The sequence below is a fragment of the Dermacentor andersoni genome, chromosome 3 (assembly GCF_023375885.2).
Source record: "Dermacentor andersoni chromosome 3, qqDerAnde1_hic_scaffold, whole genome shotgun sequence".
Taxonomy (NCBI): Eukaryota; Metazoa; Arthropoda; class Arachnida; order Ixodida; family Ixodidae; genus Dermacentor; species Dermacentor andersoni.
Genome location: NC_092816.1, coordinates 4,757,535 through 4,773,273, shown reverse-complemented (window position 1 = coordinate 4,773,273; position 15,739 = coordinate 4,757,535). Strand labels below are relative to the sequence as shown.

At 49.2% G+C, this 15,739-nt stretch overlaps 1 protein-coding gene and 1 long non-coding RNA gene across 4 annotated transcripts in view; one reads left to right on the top strand and one right to left on the bottom strand.

The window, feature by feature from the left end:
* The window catches only part of LOC129382155 (uncharacterized), a 73,235-nt gene extending 63,236 nt beyond the window's left edge, over positions 1-9,999 (bottom strand). Inside the window, exon 1 of the long non-coding RNA XR_008610243.1 lies at positions 7,447-9,999. This is a non-coding gene — a long non-coding RNA (uncharacterized lncRNA). The remainder of the gene's footprint in view (positions 1-7,446) is intronic.
* Positions 1-15,739, top strand: part of Rbp6 (RNA-binding protein 6) — a 1,068,785-nt gene that overhangs the window by 904,444 nt on the left and 148,602 nt on the right. For all 3 annotated transcript variants that reach the window (XM_050169782.3, XM_050169781.3, XM_050169783.3), the window contains 2 exons: positions 1,113-1,145; positions 10,007-10,078. In XM_050169782.3, the coding sequence (XP_050025739.1) occupies positions 1,113-1,145; positions 10,007-10,078 (105 nt within the window). The remainder of the gene's footprint in view (positions 1-1,112; positions 1,146-10,006; positions 10,079-15,739) is intronic.

The window sequence follows — 15,739 nt, the reverse complement described above, 5'->3', positions numbered from 1 at the left end:
AATAAATAAATATGGACTTGTTGATAGGTCATATTGTAATTTGTCGTAGTGCAGGCAGAACGACACGGACATATACAGAAGGCACACGAGACAACACACTACGCTTAACAATCAGCGGCGAACAACGGTTTGCGTACGCCATGCCTCTTCGCACTGAACTACAGAAACCGCAGTTGCACACTCCAAAGCAAACTTAAACTTTAAGAGGCTTTTAAATATACAAGAGACACATATTATTTGCTCCTCATAAAGACAACAATATTACAATATACACGTTTGTCTTTTCGTTACATTAAAAGAATTATGGCAGAACTTGGCAGCCCGGGGCGTCGCATTGTTTGAATCACAAAACGGGCCCTCCTGGAATCGCATTGTGACGCGTGCGACTGGACCAACTTTTGTCGTTCCGGTCGCAGCGTGTGAAACAGCCTTTGCACATTCACTTCAGCATATTTTAGTTCACTTGAACGCTACAGTCGGTTTTTCCCAGCCAGCCCAAGTTATTCCCGATTAACCTTCCCACCTGTACTTTCTTTTTTCTTTTTTAACTGGCATCAAAAAACGGTGTATCGGAAATCCACCCACTGAATTCTAGCGTGCTTCGGAAAGAGTATTTGACAAGTTCAGAGAACTGGCCGCCCAAGTCCTACTGTGCCCTACGGTAATGTTCGTATATCAAGTTTTAGATTAGGCTTAAGAATAGCGCAAGTAAGTCGTGCTCAAGACTGACAGGACAGGCACTAATTTCCAAATTAGTTTATTTCAGAAAACCTACATTGCAGTAAAATTAGCTGACGATATGAAAGCTGAACAATGTGAGCCAACTGAGCTGAACAGTTTGAACGATATGAACAGAACAACGATATGAAAACCACTGCTTGTACGGTTGTTGTTGTGTGCGCGCGCATGCATGAACCCGCGCATTCCTTCATTGTAAACTTCCTGAAATACATTCCGCTGGAAGTTAGCGCGTGTCCTTTCTCGCCCATGTCTTTCTTGCGCTATTGCACTATTCTTGAGCTTAAATCTTGAGCAGCTAGCCAAGCAGCTCTGTAGTAGTTATTTTTGTGTATCAGCCTCTGAGACGTTTCTGTTTGGATTTTCTCTTGCAGAACTGGTGTGGCCGTTGGGTGCCCTCACTGATGGTAAGCCAATCAAACTTTCTAAGCTTGTGCCATTAAGTGCGCTGACAGTTCACAGCATCCTGCAAATGTCGCGCACAACCTCGTTTTTTCAGTACTGTTGGCACTGGCCTTCGTAATGGCGGCAGCCAGTGACTGCGACACGGGCTGAGCTTCGCTCAACGTCGGCAAGCGGTGTCATGACATCTGCTGCTGCTCATTCCAAGTAATGGTTTGTCAGGTCTCCCTGTGTTTAAACGCAGGCGCGGCCACGAACTTGAGCGCTGGTGAGCTGAAACATAGCAGGACTCCGTTGGCTACCGGTAGCTCAGCTGCCAGAACCTGGACGAGCCAGCTTGTGACAGGATTTCACAGTCTCCCCGAAGCCGCGTCTGGAAACAAGTTCACCAAATTGCACGGAGATTCCTGGTGGAAGCTACTCCCCGTAAACGTTTGGCGTCGACAGCGCATTACCGAATTTGAGAGCACCTTATTTTCAAAACATCACGCCGATCTGACGCATTGTGGAAGTTCGTCTAAGCGAAGCTGTCGTGAGCTGTCAAGAAGAATCTACGGCGAGGGATGTGCAGCATAGTTCGGCTACTACTGTTAACCTATGCAATGTCACCGCTTTTATGAGCACCGATTGAAACATACGGCGACACGCGCATCGGCAGGAAAGTTCCGAGCGCCCGTTGTCTGAAGAAAACGATTAACACCGAAGGCTGCACATGTCCCTTTTTTTTTCCTGACGGGAAAGTGAACAGGTAAACGTAATGTTCAGTCTCTTAAATTAATATGTTTTACGTGCCAAAACCACGATCTGTTTATGAGGCACGCCGTAGTGGGGGACTCCAGAATCATTTGAACCACCTGGGGTTCTTTAACGAGCACCCATATCTCAGCACACGGATGTTTTCGCATTTTGCTTCAGTCGAAATGCGGCCAGCGTGGCCGGGATTCGATGCCGCAACCTCGTGCTTAGCGGCCCAACACCATAGCCACTAAGCAACCATGGCGGGTGCTCAATCTCTCTTATTTGTAGGGCAGCGTTCCAGGCACCGTAGTTTGTCTTCTTACATTTACAGGGACAAATTCGGCCTATTCTCGTGACGTGCGTGCAACTCGCACATACAGTTGACGGTTTCGCCGAAACCTTGTCCGAGTTGGACACTGCTCATTACGAGCGCTTCTGCGATGTCCTTTCACATCTCTCTGTGGCACACGTTCCTCATCAGGCTGGAATCCGAGTTCATTTGTTCTGACAAAACTTGCCCGACTCCTCTCGACTTTGTGAAAAGCAACAAAGAGCCCGAAATGGAGACGACATCCTGACATTCAAGGGCCGTATGCTGCTACGATCAAAGACGCTCTGCGAACAAGTGCTTGATCGCGTGGCACGAGCCGGGGTGAGCGCTCCTAAAACGAGACCCTCGACAGCTCACTGGTTGGACTCCAAATTGCACACAGCTGCATGAGTTTGAACCTCTCTGGTGGCGGCCTTCTTCGCCGCACGGTGAGGGAAGAGGACAGGACGATGACGTGACGGAAAGAACGGACAGAGAGAGCCAACTTATTTTAGGACCCCACCGTGGCAGCAAAGCGCCTTGTTTATAAACTACAAAATAAATTATTCCCATAGAATGTCATATGACGCGGTTTGTTTTCCCGAAGGCCTTCTTGCCACCCTGACCTTGAATTCACTCCAAACCAGCACCGCAGAGCGCCAATGCTGATTCTTTGCCTGCACTCACCATCCATACTGCCGATTGCGAGGCACAGTATCCACCTCTATATCTATCCCTGATAAAATGCCACCGCGAGACCGTCATCGTAAGCAGTCATTCGTTGATGCTCTCCGCGCGGTTTTTACGAAGCTGCAGACACCGTCAAGTCAATACGTTTTACAAGTACTGGACGCCCTGCATCCAGTGCTTGCAAGCCTTCAGTACGCATCATGTCACACTTGTCATCATTTTGGACAGAAGGGAAAAGTTGATCAATCGGGTCTTGTATTTCATCCTTCTGTCAGCACGTTCTCACAAATTAGTTTCCAACCTAACCCATCAAGTTCCATTACACTATCTGGCTACGAATGTATCAACTCAGCAACGCCCGGCTAACTCGGCCAAGTGGTCGTTGTGGTTGATCTCTTTAATGCACGTCGCAGTAAAGGAGTAGCCGGCGCCATTACGAGGCACCAAAAGCTCCTTACATGCAGTTAATAATAATGATATAGCAGCAGGGACCATGTCGTGCAGTCCCTTGACGAGAGCCAATATGTGAAGCTCAAAAAGCGATACGCAAATTGCTGCAGTTACAGAAGTCTGCAAAGCGCGGTGCCACCATGTACACCTCTCCTCTGGACGAAACGGCACCTTCGCTCTGCTTCCTTTTCGTCCTCGTTTCAGCCTCTTGTGTTCCTGCATCCGCGAGAGTGGGACCAGTGGCCTGGATAATTACGCCCGCGCAGCAGCGAACGACTCTCTCCCTCTTTTCAAAGGCGCCTTCAAGCATCTCGTTGCACGTCAACATCGGCGGCTGCAGGGCGCAGATTTGAAATCTTTCATCTGGCGGGTATCTCTAGTCCTTGGGAAGGTGACGAGTAGATTGCATCCCGATAAATGAATTATCGTTACTCGAGCAAGCTCGAGCTATTCTGGGTTCTTGCGACACTTTAAAAGCGAATAATACTCGCTGCGACCCGATACGGCCAGCTGCAGCAATTTAACAAATCAAGTGGACACGACGAGCACATGTGCATGAGCGAGTGACGCTTACTGAAGGCGAAGTCGTCTTGGCGGGCATTGTAAAAGAGCAAGAAACGTTTGTCAGCAGCAAGTTTTCCACCGCAACGCTGCAGCGGAGGCATAACGTGAACTTGTGCCCGCTAAATACGCTGTTCGCTCGGCGCCCTGTTTTCTCGACTGGTGCCATTATCCGTACAAGAAGCTTAAGGAATCAGCTTTAATCAAGAGGAATGGCCATCTCGTTCGCGAAACGGTGGAGGTGTTTCTTTGTTGTTGTTTTTTCATGATATTTGTTACTCTTTAAGCTGGAAGTTATGTAGCGAGGAGCGAGTCTGTGAATGTTTGCTTTTGATCAAGTCATTCACAGCAGATGTTTAGCTGTCGGGAAAAAAATGTTTAGTAGACTGGAAGGGGGCCTTAATATAGTGCCTCGGAAACGCTCGAAACGCAAGGCCTAGGGGCTACTGAGTTTTGTTCCTCACAAGATAGCGTACTTAGTGTGCAAAAGGGTCTACTGAATGGATTGGCTCGCTGGCAGGAGCAGCTGCTATATCAAGTTCAGTAAGAGGCGATTGGAAGATTGGTGGAAGAAAAGTAGGGAAACGACGAACAATGGAGGCGCACAAAAGCAAAGTTCACAATAGGGGTTCCGAAACTTTGATTGTGAGAGTTAATCACGTTTTTTTTTCCTTTTCTTCTTTTTCAACATAGGTAGGACATTAGGCAATAAAATAACAAATAGCTTGGCGGCGCAACCCACCGCCCCGTTCCAAAGGCGACGCTCGCAACATCCATCCATCCATCCATCCATCCATCCATCCATCTGACCGTCCGACCGACCGTCCCTCCGTCCGTCCATTCATCCATCCATCCAGTGCTCTCTAACCGATGATGCCAGCAATCGTTCATCCTGAGCACCTCCATTTGAGTACGACTTAAGGTATGCGTCGCCACTTCAGAGGTGAACAAGTCAAGCCGAATAGGCCTCCGGAAAAAGCCGTGCTGAAAACCGGCGCCCGTCCACCTCGTTACCGCGGGCGCAGTCTGACCGAAAAGCAAACTCTTTCATGAATGCAATGTTCAGAGCCGACTGAGCCTCTCCAGCACGACGTTCGTCCACAGTTTCTAGAAGCGTTCGCCTGGTGTGCGTGAGAAAGCGAGCGTCCGCTGTGCGCGCGCTGCCTGAGGACGCCGAGCGGCTCGTGTGCATGATAGCGTAGTCATGTCACCTTTGTTTCCACCCTCCGAGATGTTATCGATCGTCATTCTCAGCTGGAACCCACCTGCACGAGTTTGTGATTAGGCCGGTGTGTCTGCATTGAGCTGCCGTCAGAGGCGGGCGCCGAACGCCGACAGCAATCAATATATTTCTGATTTCTGCAAAATTTACAGGGAAGCACGTCTATGCATTACGGAGTACTGTCATTTTCATCTTGGCTGTGTTTGGAGCGAACGAAAGAATGCATGCAAATGACCTGGGGACTCTCCGAAACCAGACGGCAGCTCGACGCAGCACGTAATCGGAATGCGTCGCCACCCGTATCGGCATGCCACCCTCGCATAGCGTTTTGTTATTGTTTTTTTCTTGAATGAAGGGGAGCGTTTAATATTTCCCTTGACCTTGGGCACATTTACGCGGTGTGCTGTAGACTTGTATAGATGTCATATGGCTTGAAAACATAGCGTGTACTTGCATCGGTATACGGTAGTTTGATGAGTCTTTAGTGCGAAGGGCTGCAAGAAACCGGAGTCACGTTTTGAATGTTATGTAAAGCGAAATCTCGGGCGTGCCAAAAATTTGGCTTCAAACAGAATCGTCGCGAATCCATGCAACAACACTACACCCGAAACTCCTGTATATGGCGCCTAATTTTGCCCTATGTTCCGGCGGGTAAATTGCTGTGTGAGACAAGGATAAGTGTTGTATGGCAAGTGTCTGATTGATCGTTCGTCACTGCGTCCTTCTCGTGTACGAAGTGATTTCCGCCACAGACCCGTCGCGGATAGTATAGCTGCAGTGTTGGTTTATGCAACACCTTCAAGATGCCTGCGGTCGCTGTTCTCAGTGTAAACATACCGATCACGCGTCATCAACTTCCGTGTACAAGCGACTGTCGACTGTTGCCAGTTACTTGCTGTAACACTTCGGACCATATCTATGATTTGGTCTTTAACATAACATCACATGTCTCCGGTTTCTTGCACCAAGCCTAGATTGCTGTGTTGATTAGTCTACGTTGCCATGCAGTAACGTTATCCACACTGTGCTCTGTGTCGCCTGCAATAAGGAAGGGAAAAAACGAGACCAGGAGTGACACCCTATATCCTTTTGACCACGCATATAGCTTTCTTTGTAGCCATAGCCGTTGTTAGAGAATAGATAGAAGCTAGTGTTCGTTTTGTTCTTAATCTACCAAGACTGCTGATCTGTGAAAGGACAGCGTTGTAATACGTACGGAAAGTTTCGCACTTCCTGGTGCGTGAAAGGTAGGTATGTGGACGAGCCTACTTATATGCTTTGTTTCACCGTCAATTTATTAATTAATTAATTAATTTATTTATTTATTTATTCATTCGTCTATTATTTCTTGCTGAAAAGCTAACGATCTACAATTTTTTCCTTGTCCAGGTATCGGTTAAGGCGCGTCAGTTATCGGCGGAAATGAAAAATATTAGAATGAGGATGCTAGTTGGGAATCGGTTGGCGCAAGAAAGGGGTAATTTTAGATCGCAGGGAGAGGCCTTCGTCCTGCAGTGGACATAAAACAGGCTGATGACGATGATTATGATGATGATGATGATGATGATGGCCTTGCTCAGTTTTTCTTTTTAATGAAATCCCTTTCTAAAAAAATTAGACGACGCTTAAGCTTCGACTTTAAGAGTGAAACGCGATAGATTTCAACGATCCCTGACTGCTTGCCCCGCTTCCTGGCAAGCGCAGCCTTCCTGCGCATGCGCGGAGCGAAACGCGACGGGGTTGTTGCAAGGAACCGAGCGAGTCGCGCTGCTCGGAATAGGGTTTTTGCGTTTGAGTTTGCGCGTAAACAGAAGTATATTTTCTGGTATATTCCAATAAACTCCGCCGCTATCATGTATGTCTGAAGCATTTTACTTTGAAAATTCAATTAGTTCAGTAACGCCTCCGCGCCACGCGGAGGGCCTGCGTGGTTGTGGTTCGGGGTGATTTTTGGCCAAGCGACGACCGATGCCGACATGAGGTTTTTTGCGACACGGCCCTTAATGAGAGGCTGGCTGCGTTGCCATTAAATGAACGAATGCCTCTTCGCTATCCGGCTCGGCATAGAGCGAGAAGATGGAAAAATAATCGGCCGTGGTTTAGCTCTGGTTAAACCTAGTTGAATTGCGAAAGCTATTCTTTCGGCTACACAGTTTAGCGGAGGAAAACCTGGTGGCATATGAGGGTACTTATAACCATTAGACACACTGTACAGTGGAATCTTCAGTTCTCTCAGACTAGAGCTGCAAGTATTGCACACCTTGGCAATTTCTATAGTCACTTCAGTCCAATCTGGGAAGGCTTCACGAAGAGTCACATACATGTTATCACTCACCGTTTGCAAATCCCGCTTGTGCCACAGTCGGTTACATACACAACACACACTTCCAAACGGGTTCTCGGTGAAGCGGCGATTGGATTCGCGTGTAGCTGATGCAAACCGAGCCACTCGTTCGATGTAGTCACTTATTTTCGCAGGCTCTTCAGTAGAAACGCACACATTTTCCCTCCTCCGCTTTTGAAGACATTCGGCCCGCGTGCGTCGCCCAGCGGAGCACGGCGCGCACCTCGACACAAACGGGGAGCGGAATAAAAGCAAGGGGGCTTCGGTCTCGCGGCGCTTGCGGTGCAATCACCCGTCACGGGGGAGAGAAGGCGCCACGAGATGCGGACGGGAGAGAGGGACTCGAAGGAGCCGCCGCGCTGCCGACGACGACGATGCTGCCGTGGTATTTAGTCGAGCCGAGACTCGCAGCCGTCAGTCCAGACGTGTACTCGCTGTCTGGACGCGCTGGCGCCGGATGTGCTGCTGCAGCGACTACGTTTTTATGATTTCGCCTATAGTAGTTAGTGTATATTTTCGGGTTTTAGACGCATATTCGGCACACTTGTCGCCCTCAGAAGCCATGACGTCGAACAGCTTTCCGCAGTATGCTTGCAAGTGTGGTTAAATGCTCCCTACGTCGCTCAGCGAGCCTTATACGCGGATCAGCTTACAAATGACGAGGCGCCATCTGCCGATCCAATTAGGCAGCGCGGCTTCGAGACCTGTGGCGCTCAGTGCTCTGTCAGCCGTACAATTTCACGAACCATAGTTGACACCTTCCTGACATGCCGCGATGGTCGTTCGAAATTGCAGGCTACAAAAACCGTTTGCTTCCAAAGTTAGAAACAAAAAGAGAGCGCATGCCAAGCGGCGCGTTTTCCACAAGCTTTTGCAAGCTTTCTTGTATGCTTCTTTAAAATTAATTTCGCGTGGTTGGCTCTGAGGCTTACAGTGCGCAGTGAGGATAGGCCGGCTCAAACGAGCACACAAATACAAGTTAGCAGGACAGCTGATTGGTCGTGCATTATGGCGAGCTTAAGCATGCAGAGAGAGAGAGAAGTGGTTCTTGTGGGAAAGAAGGAAAGGCTAGCACTATCTTCTGCAACCCATGCGAGAGCACGGCTCAGCGCCAGCAGGGTGGGGGAGTAAAGGAGAGAGAGTAGGAGGGAGAAACGTAGACGGTCGTCCTAGCAGCATCGGAGCAGCCTGGCCGGGAGGGCCCAGTGGGTTCGACCGGAATAGAAGGCTAGTGATAGACGGTATATGAGGTGACCCAGGAGAAGCGAAGTTGTGACGGATCAGGATGCCCAAGGTGGTGGGATAGCCGTTGGGCTATCCGTCTTCGTAGAAATTTCCTATAGTCTCGCTGAGAGCCCCTACGAGTCGAGGTACTCGACGACACTTAGGAAGGCTGGTTACGACAGGAGAAGAGGATATCTTCCTGTCGTGAATATGGGAGCCCCAGGCGGTGGAACTGCTGCAGAAGTCTGCCGCGGTGCTGCAGGTGAGCAGGGCAGGCCAGCAGGAGGTGCTCCAGAGTCTCTGGTTCACCGCAGGAGGCACAGGCTGGCGAGGTGGATTTGCCAAGGCGGTGCCGGTGGGCTGCCGTCCAGTAGCAGCCAACTCGCAGTCGGAGCAGCAACGAGGCATCCCTTCGTGGGAGGCCGTGCTGTGGAAGAGGCCGTGGAGGCCGGCCCAGGGATACCCGTTCGTCCAGGTGTTAGGTGATGATGTGCAGGCGAGGCCTGTGTCTCGAGAAGTCTGCGGCCGTTACAGCAGGGATGAGGGGGACGCTTGAGTGGTGGGCATTCTTTGCAAGAGTTTCCGCCTCTTCATTGCCCGGAATCCCCATGTGTGCGGGTAGCCAATGTAGGGATAGTGAGCATCCTGCGTCCTGAAAGGCCATCAATCTTGATGAGAGCAGCGCAACCCCAAGGCTGCACGTACACAAAACAAAGACAAGCGCTGTTCCATCTCATGTCTACGTCCACATTTCGCGCTGGGCACTCACAAACAAAGGAGACAGGATATCAACAGGAAATGAAAGTAATAATCGGGAAGCGCTAACGCAGAGTTCGCATAAAGTTGAAATTAGAACATTGTACGTCACAACACACAGAAATTGCCCCGCAAGTAAAGCCATTACGGTTATAAAGCAGTCACTTGAAGTTCACTTGTATTTTAAGTGAGCACATTTAATCGTCTTCGTAATTGTGCCATATCATGCCAATGCGACAAAAACAAATGCTAACGTCTCTACCACGTAGCGTGAGCCTATAAAATCTAATGCAGCAGCTACTGACGCTGCAATATCGCACGCTCTTGAGTGGGGTGCCAAATTCTTACAGGCCGCGATGTGCCCGCGCTGCTGTGCAATTTACGCTGTCGTTAAGTGCTGCCGTGCAGTAATCGCCGAGGTGCATGCAATGTGAACTCATTCAAAAGTGTTGAGCTGACGGCACTCATATCGCGACAGCTTTGTAATCTGGTTTTTCCTTTGCACGTTCCTCTCCGTCCCTCTACGCGGCTTCGTCTGCTGGCTGCTGTGACGCCCTGGTGATATTGGCAGCTGGCTTCCCAGCCTACGGTTACGGCCGTGGAGGCTACCCCGGCTACCCAGGATTTGGCTACCCCTTCGCAGGTATGAACCTTAACATGCAACATCTCTGTCTGCCCTGCCCGCCCTTGGATCCTTTGAACCTCTACAACCTGCATTCCATGCAGCTCATTTAGGGCCCTGATCATGTCTCGTTGCGGTCGCGCTTTGCTTTCGCGCCGTCGTATGCCATGCGACAGTGGGTTGGGAGTCACTTGATTTGTGTTGCCGCGACAAATGGAAGTCGCCTCGCAGTATTCTCAGGTCCCATCAGCGTGCTTTCTTTTGCCACAAGGAAGCAGCGGCTGCGAAGCTCAGCCAAAGAGCGGCGCACCTACTGTCCCAAACGTGGCTGGCCGGCACGCACACTGACTACCAATGACACGCGTTTAGAGCGCTGGTAGCTCTAATTGCCTGTAGCTTCTAAACTTGCCTCAGTGCGGGCCATCAAACGAGCAGTGGTCGCATGTGCTCCACGCACCTAATCGGCATGCCTGCAACGCTTCTTCTTGTCAGACTTACTAACATATGATAGTTCAAACTACGCTTCACCCTGTACCACGTAATCAACTCCATTTCACTATAGCCTTTTTTCATTTTTTTTTGTATGCGTCTCGTGCTCTTCCTGAGTGAGCTGCTCTAAATGCCGTACTTGCGGTGAGCTCGGGCATTGGGAGACGGTGGTGATGTGTGTATGTGTGTGTATGTGATCTGCGTGGGGAAGTGCCGTCTTCCTCCGTATGTCGTCGTCTGCTTCTGGTCTTCGTCTGCTCGACCTGGCCGCCTCCACCATCTTGGTCGCACCACCCCCGTATGCGCGTCGAGCTACCCTTCCCTGCTGTAACCGATGTGTTGTGTTGCATAATATTTCTTGGTGGCCCAATAACTGCTCGTACCTTGGAAACCACACCCTGACTGACTGACGGACCGACGACGTGGGAGGCCATCCTGTGCGCTCTTGTGTCGCGAACACTTTCGTTCAATGGGCGGCCCGATGTGAACGCGCTTTACCGTCTTTCATTTTTGCTTGTGAGGTCCTTAAGTATGCTATGCCTTACATGTCACGTTCACTTCTCGCGAAAATAGCAGCCAATGTGAGCTTTTAGAAACAAGAGCACAGATTCACAAAGGCCGTTTAAGTGCAGTTGCCGGCCGATCACATAGTAGCGGGGGCACCGGCCAATCTGAGATGGTTCTTACCAACGAAAACTTTGCCAATCCAGGTTCCGGGAGCACGTTGAGTGCGCCTACTCTGTCAGCTAGTTATCCCCTTGACGTTCGACCGTCGTCCAATTGCGAAGAGCACTACGCGATAAAAGTTTTTCGGTCACTTGCATGATAAAACCTTTTACGAATTCCAAAGAACAGACTGGTGGGATAGTTTGTACCGCATAACTGAAAAGCAAAAAGGCGCGCATTACGTATTCGTCTCTGTCGTCCTCCGCACCATTTGCCCGCGTACTACCCCAGGTGTTACGGTGTTTTTCGGTGGCGAAAATTGTCATTGGCCAGCTCGCTTCACTAACCGTGAGCGTTCGCTGTTGTGGCTGACCTGAGCTCGCATTCAGAAAGGATTTCTTGCGATCGTCCTAAAAGCCATTCGTGATGTCGGACACATAAGCGATGGCCAATGGAAAATGAAAATTTTGGCAAATTCGGCCCCGAATTTATTGACCACTGCCAATTTTGTGAAACTGTGTGGGAGCGCCAATACGTAAGGGACGTTTTGGGCCCAGGGCAATTATTCACGAAGAAGAATTTCGTACGCCACATTAGTTCCTAAGTGGTGGCGCCGGCCAATGACATTTGAAAGCGTAGTATTAGTGAACTCGGCTGGCCAATAAGAAACACTTGATGTTATCGCAATTCCTGAACCACTCCAGCGTATACGAACAGGCGCTGGCCGAACGTAATAGCGGACTTATTTTCAGCGTCTCTGAATTCTTATTGGCAAACGTTATCTCAAGCAAGAGTACATAGTTGTTGACGCGCCGTTCAGTGATTATCACCAACAAAACTGCAACCAGACGATAGCCAAGTCGTCTGCGAAGCCCTTGCATCAGAGAGCTTCCCGGAATCCACTTTCAGAGCCCATATTCGCAAAGCACTTGGGACGCTACTTCGTAAGAACAGCGAACCGAATTCACGAACTTTTCGTTCACAAGTAGGCTTTGCGATTGGCTAGCCGCCTTCGTATGTCCAGCATCAGGATTGGGTGAAATGTGCTCTTACAAACAACTATAGGAAAGTAGCTTCCTTGTGAATACGGACCAGATACCAGGTGATTGAGATGGAAAACGTGTTATTCGACTGTGTGATCGGTTAGAAAAAAGCATTTGTTACAAATGAGGAGCTTCACGGATTCGACTGTCGGATTCGAGCGCCACCTAAGAGCGCCCAGTGGCTGGCCGGCGTACATACTTTGTGCAAGTATTGTAGCCAATGAAGTAATACCAAAATTATTTGGATGCACTATAATGAGTTCTCGGTGAATTGAAGACCGTGTCCGCTTAGCTTCTCAAAAGGAACCGCTGATGATTGGCCGACGCCTTGTCACCTCGCTCACTATGTTGTGTCGACCGGCATCATCGTCGCATACGAACGGCCCCTCGAATCCGTGCTCTCAGAAATTGTGTTGCGTAATTGTGGTCGACCGGCGCAGTCGCCAAGTGCCGGCAACTCTGGCACCGAACGCTGTCTGCGACCACCGTGCTCGATGTGATCGCAGACGCCGCCAGGCACAGGAATCGCCACGGCAGCGAGACCAGCGGCAAACCGAGCCTAAGAAACAGCTATCTCGTTGAACTCAGTCGAGGGGGCTTCTGCAATGACTGTTCTTTGTCGGCTGCAATACGTATTCTAAGCACTGTGAATGTCGCACTTTTAACAGGCGCACTCAGCCGGCAGTGTTTGTTGTGTCATGAGCCATTCCGATGAATCAGGGGTGCATGAGTGTGTAAAGCTCACGGCTGAGTCATTTTTCTGGTGCCCAATTAACTACATTGTATTATGGCGACACGTTACCCCTGATCTGTTCTTCAACAGTTCTCTTCATGTACTGAAACAGGAGAAAAAGTGTTAAAGCACATATCGAATTTGTCCGCTTTGAATGATTTATGGATGCCGTTTACAGAACCGCGATATCTGTTCGTGATGCAGAGCTATCAATTTGTAAATTTCGAGCTTCTATTTTTTTAAACGGTGGAATATTTCAAAATCTTTTTAACAAAAGTCAAGCCCTAAATCGAAATTCCGCTACCGACAGTCACTAGAATTTATCTTTATCTCTGAATGCAACAAATTTCATTAAAATCGGTCCTGGGGTTATCTCAGAAAAACGTTTTTGCGTTCTACATGTATTTGAATACGCCGCGTCGGAGTTGGGCCCGAGCTAAAGCTTCCTCTTAAGGTCTTTCTGCTATACTCGGTTTTTGATCCGACCATGGTGGCAACCAGAAGGCAAGAACAACAACGCGACGTCTGCTCGGCTCCTTATCAGCCTGAGGCGAGCGTTTGAAGATGACGCGCTGGCTACCCGAGTGAGGATGAGCTCTGTGCAGCTTCCACGTGAGCACAGCCGAACATGCAGCAGCAACGGTTTGCCGAGCGAGCTGTAAAAAAATTCCGCTCAACATCTTAAACGCCGCAAACTATGCAAAACATTTAAAATTGCACGAATGTTGGCCCTGCCGCGTGGCCGTGTTTCGTACGTTTGACGTCGTTCGATACGCTCTGAAAGAAAAGATTCCGCGTCACAGCGAAGAGAAAAAGAGAGGAGCCAGCGTAAAGCCGACTGGCTACCTCGTGGTGGGGCATCAACAGATACGACAGCAGGCGACCCACAGAAGTGGTGGGACCGGCCGGTGTTCGCCCGTGTCGGCGCAGACTCGTAAAGAATCGCGCGCCTCGTCACTCCCGTGACAGGCCGAGTCAATGAACTGCTTATGATGAAATGCTAAACAGGTGCCTCTTGCCTCGGCTCCTTTTTGCAGTCAATCTCTGCTCTAGCTTGTGTTCTGCACTCCACCCCACTGTACAGGCCTTCATATTCAGCTTGCTTTCTAACCTAGAATTGGCCTTGCTTTCTAATTGTCTAACAAAAATTTAAAAGCCGGATCCACTTTCTTTTGCTGACGACTCGATTGCTACATATTTATTATGTGCATAGCTACTTTTTGCCCCAAGGAATCCAAAGACAGTGGAGACGCCACCCAAACGCTCCTGTCGTGTCCCCATTATCATCTTATTATTATTCATTTATTCAGAGCAAAACGTAATTACTAATCGCCACTACCTTATCGCGAAACCAAATCCCTTATGTGCGCGAACGTAGCACGCACAACTTAAGACACGAATTGCATCCCTGCGATGACCGCCTCTGTTTTTACCTGCAAGAGTGTGCGTATAAGGAAAGCCCGTTCCAGGCACTTCCCGCCGCGGGAGGAGAAAGTAACGGTGTGCTTCCATTGCACGTCATATGGCTGACACACCGCTTAACAATCTAGCATTGCACTTCCGCACACCTTTTATGCACACCTTCACGATTGTGGTATCTCAGAAATGCATAGCCGACACGAGATGTACCAGTTGTAATTGATGTCGTCCCGAATATAAGAAACAAAACAATGTATTAATTCGCTACGACCTTTTTTGAGGGCTTACGATATACAACCGCAAGCAAATTGTACATACTTTTTCGCCTCACTATTAGACTGGATGGAAATGACGTAAATGGTTTTAAAGCTTATATATATGTAGGGGCCGCTATAATGAGCCGCTCTCAGGTGACTAATCCGACAACTTGTTCATGTAGAAGTATCGCTGATGTTGCATGCCTCCAGGAACCGACTGACTTTCCAAGCCACAAAGTGAAAGCGATGTTCAATACTTTCATGCGATGTCAATTCACTAGCCCAGCAGCTGGCGTACGCAGCCTGTTCGCTTTACTATTATTTTTTAAGGGACCGTGAACTAACCTACACGGGATATGGAAATATACTGCAAGTGAGGAGATCCCCTAGCGTTGACCGAATCGGGTACTTCAAGGGCCAATCGCACGGCCGTTGCCGTGCTCCGTGAATCGACACACGAGCTTGGGCGCTCACGTCCTCCGTGTGAACGCGTGCCACGCGTGGCCTTCGTTCGCGCGTTCTGGAAATTCGCATTGGAGAGAGCCGAAAGGCGGATCCGATTCTAACGGCATGAGCGCGTTTGTGCGCAGCCTTGATTTAAAAAAAGAAAGGCAGGCAGTGGCGTGCACTGTGAACGTCTGAAAAGCGCCGTTCCGTTTCCGAAGTCCTCTTTATTAGAGCGACCAAAAACACAACAAAACCATGTGTAGCTAGCTCTGCACTTGTTGAGGCCTCCATTAACGAAAGAGTTAAATGTCGCTCTTGCTTTTGGCTTCTCCTCCATATCGGCGTACAACCTTTATCGCGCTCATCGATTGTTCTTACCGGCACCCAGCTGCTTAAAAACTAACTGGATAACATATCAAAAGCTACTTATACAGATGTCTCCATGGAGAGCAGATGTCTCCATTTTGTTTTGGATTTGTGAAATAAAGCAAGAAAACGTCACCGGTCCATCTAAAGAATAAGAAAGTAGCAATACACGCAGCCTCGAAGTCTTTTGAATGCTGTAAATAAAGCGACTGTGCTTGTTAGCACATCAAACGTTTACGCACGAACGATCGTCTTGGTTAGC